The sequence below is a fragment of the Galeopterus variegatus genome, unplaced genomic scaffold (genome assembly GCF_000696425.1).
Source record: "Galeopterus variegatus unplaced genomic scaffold, G_variegatus-3.0.2 Scaffold649, whole genome shotgun sequence".
Taxonomy (NCBI): domain Eukaryota; kingdom Metazoa; phylum Chordata; class Mammalia; order Dermoptera; family Cynocephalidae; genus Galeopterus; species Galeopterus variegatus.
In genome coordinates, this window is record NW_007726760.1 from 354,891 (window position 1) to 362,705 (window position 7,815).

The 7,815-nt window shown below is 35.5% G+C and overlaps 1 protein-coding gene across 1 annotated transcript in view; it reads right to left on the minus strand.

The window, feature by feature from the left end:
* Positions 1-7,815, minus strand: part of NPEPPS (aminopeptidase puromycin sensitive) — a 79,981-nt gene extending 72,166 nt beyond the window's left edge. Inside the window, exon 1 of the mRNA XM_008570974.1 lies at positions 7,731-7,815. Within this exon, the coding sequence (XP_008569196.1) occupies positions 7,731-7,788 (58 nt within the window). The 5' untranslated portion in view covers positions 7,789-7,815. The remainder of the gene's footprint in view (positions 1-7,730) is intronic.

The window sequence follows — 7,815 nt, forward strand, 5'->3', positions numbered from 1 at the left end:
TTTTTTTTTTTTTTTTTTTTGTCCTTTTTGAAACCAGCCGCACCGCACTCAGCCAGTGAGCGCTATGAGCGCACCGGTCATCCCTATATAGGATCCGAACCCGCGGGCGGGAGCACAGCTGTGCTCCCAGCGCCACACTCTCGCGAGTGTGCCACGGGCTCGGCCCTTTTTTTAAATTTTTTTCCCCAAAGGATTCTTAAATATAGAAGCATACATAAATTAATACATGTATAATTTCTGGACAATTTGGTAGGCATTAAGAATATATTTAATCTTCCAAATCTAAAAAGGCACTACATGGGCCTGCCCGTGGCTCACTCGGGAGAGTGCGGTGTTGAGAACACCAAGGCCCCGGGTTCGGATCCCATATAGGGATGGCCGGTTGGCTCGCTGGCTGAGCGTGGTGCTGACAACACCAAGTCAAGGGTTAAGATCCCCTTACTGGTCATCTTTTTTAAAAAAATAAATAAATAAATAAAAAGGCACTACATCATATCAACAGAACAAATTTTAGGAACTATGGTATAGTTAAAAAGACTTCCACTCCTATATATAAGAAAAATTCATCAGTCCTATTTAAGGGTATACCTTCAAATTTTTAAAATTTAAGGATATAGACAATTTTTCTTTCTCGTGAAAAACAGGAAAAAATATAATAAAATATGACCCAAATATGAAACTGATAACTTTGAGCCTTTTGAAATCCATAACACCAATATTGAATGTACAAGGGTCTTCAAAAAGGAAATCTTGGAAATATTTGCATTATCTTTTAATTCTATTTTTCCACAAATTTTTTGAAGTACCCTAGTATTCTTTTAATACTAAGCAATTCAGAAATCATCTATTTAAAACAATTTTTGGAGGGGTGGGTGGCCAGTACAAGGATAAAACCCTGGACCTTGATGTTACCAGCACCATGCTCTACCCAACTGAGCTAACCGGCCAGCCCTTAAAATTTTTTACTAATGATTTCATGTTCTCACAGATCAGATGATATCTTATATTCTTCTTAATATGCAACCTTTGGTATTACGCATTATATGCATTAATATTCATATTTGGTAGTAATAACTGCTCTTAGGAACTTATAAAGAAATAATCAGAGGTTCACAAGACTTATTTATAAGAATGTTTAATGGAACGTTTTTATAATAGTGAAAAGATTTTTATAATAGTAAAACAGTAGAAACTGCCTAAATGTCCAACAATATAGAACTGGTTTTAAAAAAAATCTAGTCAATATGATGGGATGCTAATGCACATATTTTAAAATCATGTTTTCAAAAGACATAGGAAAACGCTCACAAATTAAAATGTTAAATGAAAAAGGGAGGATGCAAATAATATATAGAATATAATCCTAATTTTGCTCATAAAATTCTACTAATACATATATACAACCTATATCTACATAGCTGTAGAATCTTTAGATATACATCTCAGTGTTAGAAAAAAGACTGGAAATAAATACACAAAATATTAACACATATATATGGGTAGTAGAACAAAGAAAAATTTTTTTTATTTTTCTTGATTTTCTAACTTCTCTACAATAAGCACACATTGCCTTTGCATTTTAAAAATGTAACCTTTTATATCAGAAATGAAAATAAAATCCCCAGGAGGATTTATGGTTTCTGGTCTGCCATGTAAGGAGCTTAGAAGTTGCAACTTCATCCTACTAACAAGAAGAAAGCTGAAGAAACTGAAAAATCAACAATTCTTCTTAGATCCCTCAGAGAAGTGAGGTCACAGGGCAAATCACTGCCCCCAAAATTGAAGAGACAGACATGTGAATACAGAGAATCACAAATTTTGGAGCAAAAACCCACAAGCAGAAGCCACCTCTCGGAACCAGCACCAAGATAAGAAAACCTGAACTGTAACTGACAAATTGCTGGATGGATATAGCAGACAAAATCAGAATATAAAACATACAATGTCTGCTTTCAGATTACAATGAAATTAAGCTAGAAATCAACAGCAGAAAGAGCTGAAAAATCCCAAAATACTTGCAGATTAAACAACATACTTTTTTTTTTTTTAAAGATGACTGTTAGGGGATCTTAACCCTTGACCTGGTGTCAGCACCACACTCTCCCAAGTGAGCCACGGGCCAGCCCTTAAACAACACACTTCTAAAGAACACATGGGTCAAAGAAGAAATCTCAAGAGAAATTTTAATATATTTTTACCTATGAACATGAAAATATAACATAAAAATCTGTGGTCCAAGCACAGTTGCACTGAAAAAGAAAAATAAAAAAGTGGCTGGCTGGTTAGTTCAGTTGGTTAGAGCACAGTGTTATAACACCCAGGTCAAGGGTTTGTATACCTGTACCAATGAGCCACAAAAAAAAAAAAAACAACTGTGTAAAGAATGATAAAAGAAAAAGATGATCTAAATCAATAATCTAAGCTTCCACCTTAGGGAACCAGAAAAACAACAAATTAAATCCAAGGAAAGCAGAAAAAAAGAAATAAAAATCAGAGCAGAATCCACTGAAACTGAAAACGGGAAATCAAGAGACAAAAACCAACAAAACCAAAAGATGAATTTTTTTTTCCTTTTTGTCTTTTCTACTGACCGGTAACGGGATCGCAACCCTCAGTGTCGCGCCCGTGCTGGGGACCGGCAACAGGATCGCAACCTTCGGTGTTGCGCCCGCACCGCGCTCAGCCCGTGAGCGGGAACCGGTCTCCACATGGGATCCGAACCCTCGGCGGGAGTGCCGCTGCGCTCCCAAGCGGCGCACTATCCAGTGCGCCACCAGGCCAGCCCCAAAAGATGAATTTTATTGATCAATAAAATCAATAAGTCCCTGGCTGGGCTACCTAAGAAAAAAAAGAGAGAAGCCACAATTACTAATTACTAATATCAGAAATGAAAGAGGAGATATCACTACAGATCCCACAGACACAAACAGGATAATGATATAATATTATGAACAACTCTATGCCCACAAATTTGATAGCTAGATGAAATGGACCATTTCAATAAATGACACATCTGTGAAAGCTCACACAAGAAGAATCTATATCAAAGAAACTGAATCAATAATTAGTAACCTTCCCAAACAGAAAGCACCAGGCCCAGATGGGTTCACTGGTAAATTCTACCAAATACTTGTGGAAGAAATTACAGGCATGCATTCTTAATAACAGGACTACCTTCTGAGAGATACGTTAAGTGATTTCATCATTGTGCAAACATCAGAATGTACTTACACAAACTTAGATGGTATAGCCTGCTACACACCTAGGCTATATGGTATGGCCTATTGCTCCAACCACCACCATATATGTGGTCATTGACAGAAATGTCATTATGGAACACATGACTGTATAACAATTTTTTTTCTTTTTTGGGGGGATGGGGGAAGAGGGCTGGCCAGTACTGAGATCCGAACCCTTGACCTTAGTGTTATCAACACCACAGTGTAACCAATTGAGCTAACCAGCCAGTCCCTGTATACCAATTTTCTACAATGTTTTCCAGAAGATAGAAGCAGAGAGAATATTTCCTAACTCATGCTATGAAGCCAGCATTACTCTAATACCAAAACCAGACAAAGACACCACAAGAAAACTACAGGCCAATATCTCTCACCAACATAGATCTAAAAATCCTCAACAAAATATTAGCAAGTTGAATCTAACAATGTATAAAATTATTATGTACCACAACCAAGTGGGACTTATCCCAGTTATGCAAGGCTGATCCAACATTAGAAAATTAACTGATAAAATCTATCACATCAACAGGCTAAAGAAGAAAAATCATATGATTATATCAATAGATGCAGAAAAAGCACTTGATAAAATCCAATATCCATTCATGATAAAAACTCTCAATAAACTAGAATTATAGGGGAACTTCCTCAACTTGATAAAGAACATCTACAAAAAACCTGCAGTGAACATCATACTTAATGGTGAGGAACTCAAAGCTTTCCCTCTAAGATCTGGAATAAGACAAGGGCTTCTCATCTTAAAACTCCCTTTCAACTCAGTACCAGAAGTCTGAGCTAATGCAATAAGACAAGAAAATAAAATAAAAGGCATACATATTGGACAAGACAAGATCACAGAAATCAGGTCATTTTAGTGCTCAAAACACTCTGAAAGCTACCAAAAAAAGACGTATTATGCTAGATTCTAAATCTTTTAAAAGTATACATCAAACTAAAACAATTTTGGCACATTACACATTACTTATATCAGTTTCAATTAAGAACATGTAAGAATCTCAAAAGGCTTTTTCCTCCTTTTAATGAGACAGCTATGCTCCTCCACTCTTGTCTTCAGGTCCAAGTAATAAAGAATATGCATAATACACTCAGCTCTCTGGAATCCCTCTTCAGAAGTTACAAACTCAACAGAACTCAATATGACCCACAGAAATGTTTTAATTGGCCAGAAAAGTTTTTTAAAATTTGAATATGTTTACAGGACCCATGCAGTCTTTGGTTTGGCCTCTGTCCCCTCACTCTAATTTTCCTAACACCCAGCCCAACTCATTCATTTTTGTTATTTGCTTAACCTCACAGAAACTATGGTTTGGAATCCCTACCCTATATATCGTTGTTTATTTTTAAACTGAAGTTATACTCAGATTCCTTTAATTTTAAAATTTCCTCATGAAATTCTAATCTAATACATTTGTATTAGAAATGGATATTTTTCCCTCTCTTTCAATCTTCCTGATTTGAGGGTGGCATATATTTTCAGAATGATGACATAAACAAACCTATTGCAAAGAGACAGTGATATATTATTGTCAGTTATCCAAATATAATTATATGACAGGATATATATTACTAGTAGCTGGATAAAGGCTTATGATCAAGCATGAAGAACCATTCCTTTTTGTCGTTAATAGTTTTGCTCTGAAAGTATTAATACTTAGCAATAATTCTAGGCTGTTTTATCCTTCCATCAAACACATGTGCACACCCATATGCACACATTCAAATATATAATCGTACACTAAGAATAAATGTGTTAAAATTAATGTGTGATGCTGGCAGATCTGAAACTACATACTAGAACTCTGTATAAAATGCTGTCACCAATGGAAACATTTTTTCTTGCACAGCGAATTCTACATATACCTGACAGAGTATATTAAGGAAAAAGTTGGTACAAACCTTTCAAGGGATCATTTTCTACGTGGTTTTATCCAAGCCATCTATTAATGATAAATTAAAAGACTCTTTACCTGTCAGGACCTGAGCTCAGGCACTCAAGAGTTTCGTATTTCTCTTGCAGAAGCTGATGACAATACTAATCCCTGCACTGTGTAGGGAGGTGCATTCCTTGCACTGGCTTAAGAACTAGTGATTTCACCAACCCTTGAAGTGCAGAACAGTAAAAAAAAAAAAAAAAGTTTTCAGCCAGTTTTCTTACTGATTTCTCAGTTTTTAAATATTACAAAGTAAGACCTCAAATAGGTTTTAAAGTAAATTATGTTTAACAGTGCCTTGGTTTAAAGAGACGCATGCCAATAGGTCTTTCAGGATTACTGCACGTATCACAAGATGGCCTTTTTCATCAAATAAATATGTACACAAAGAAGCAACAATTCATGTCTTCAGATAATTTTCTGATTTTACCTTAAAGCACCAGAGTTTAGTGGCTACTCATATCTAAATCAGTCTTGCAGAAGGCAATCATAAGTATTAACAGGTACTAGATGAGATTAGTTGAGTTAAAAAATAGCATCACTCCTATTGACTCACTTATTCCCGTGCCATCAGCACACAGCCCTGTAAACAGCTAGCAGTCAAATTCATAACTATTACTTTCTAAAGAAAAGACACATTATACTCTCCAATAAGGTAAAAATCAGGAAATGCTACTATGTCCACAGATGAAATTGTATAGGTGGAAGGCCAAATCTATCCCCGTTTCTGACAGAAACCTTAAAATACCAAGTTAATACAACTTCACATTCTCTTATACCCTAAAATTAAATGGGCTTACACATGCCTCCAGGTTTTTCCTGTTGCTGTAGGAGAAAAGGGTTGAGAAATGTACCTTAGCTAGTTCTAAAGGAAAATCTTTATGTATCTAAAAAAATGTAAAGTTTTATCTGAATCTCTCTACAAATCCTCTTCACTTCCGGTAAGTTTTCATTTCCCTCCTGACTCTATTAGTGAAAATATTAACTTGCACTCCTTGAGATATGGATCATTATAAGCTTAGCACCATTCAGTTATGCATATTCAAAACTTTTATGCCCTCTGAATTCTTCCCTGGCATTTTTAGTAGAGGAAGTTAAAAAACAAACCTGAGCTGAAACCATGACAGGTGGAGAGTGCATGTTTATTTTGCTAATCAACCTATCTATATACCAGATACCACTTTAAAATTCTAGACTGAATTTAAATGTTCTCTACCTACAGCAAGGAAAGTTTGCCCTGATATACCGGACTAAAGTGCTTCTATTTTTCTTCACAGATAAAGAAATTAAATAATCACTCTTTCATTTACCAGACAATTTTTTTAAAGTTGGCACTCATTCAAGTCCATGTAAAGGACGTGTTCCTCTAAACTTAAAACTGTAGCAGCCTGATCTCATTTACAATCAATTGAACATAAATACTTCTTGGCAACAGTATGCTCTACTGCTACTACTTTGTCTTTCTATGGATAAGATAATCCAAAAAAAATTCAGGAAATAAATGTTGCCATGCCTTAAATGTATGCTTCTTTTTGGTATAGTGTAAGGAAGAGGGGAAATCGCAATACAAAATGCAAATTAAAAGATCAAATTTCTAAATTATTTTATATCAAATTAGAAAACTTTCTAAGGGGCCGGCCCGGTGGTGCACTGGAGAGTGCGCCGCTTGGGAGTGCAGCAGCGCTCCCGCCGAGGGTTCGGATCCCATGTGGAGACCAGTTCCCGCTCACTGGCTGTGCACGGTGCGGGCGCAACACCGAGGGTTGCAATCCCGTTGCCGGTCAGTAAAAAAGACAAAAAAAAAAAAAAGGGAAAAAAAAAAAAAAGAAAACTTTCTAAGTCTCAGAGTAACCAAAAAACCATTTTGACAAGGAATGCCAAGGTGATGTCAAAAGTAAAAAGCAATTCAACTGCAATATTAATGTACTTGTATGATTTTATGCCAAACTTGGTATCTTTTAAAAATACAGCTTATGTGGGAATAAGATTTCAGGACAAAACTAATTGCATTCTTATTGAAATTACAAAATAGTTCTTATTTATTTATTGGGGGGCGGACTGGCTGGTACAGGGATCAAACCATGGACCTTGGTGTTATCAGCACCAAGGTCTATCCAACTGAGCGAACCTTTAGCCCATCAATTTAAATCTATAATTCAAGAGGGAAAAATAACAAAAACACATATAAACTAAGCTCCTTTAATAAATCTTTCATGTTCAAAGTACTTATTTTTTAAAATAACTAGCTAGCTTTATTATGCATGTTATTATATTCATTTTACACTTATGAAGATGTCATTTGCCTAGGGTCACAAAATAAGTTAATGTCTGAAGTAGAATTTAAACTGTGACATTTTCTTTATTTCATAATACAGTATAATACATTATATCATTTAAATATTTCCCATAAATATCTAAAGAATTTTCCTATTTCCAAAGTAACAAACATTGACATCTTAACCTGGAAGTGTATATATTACACACACACGTGTATCACATACACACACACAGAAAGCAAATTAAAATGGAAAACAGCTCTTACCTTCATCTCCATCTGGTGCATATGAAGCTGTAATAATGTCAATATCAGCACAATTCATCACAATCTGATTGGTAGCCTGCCTCAC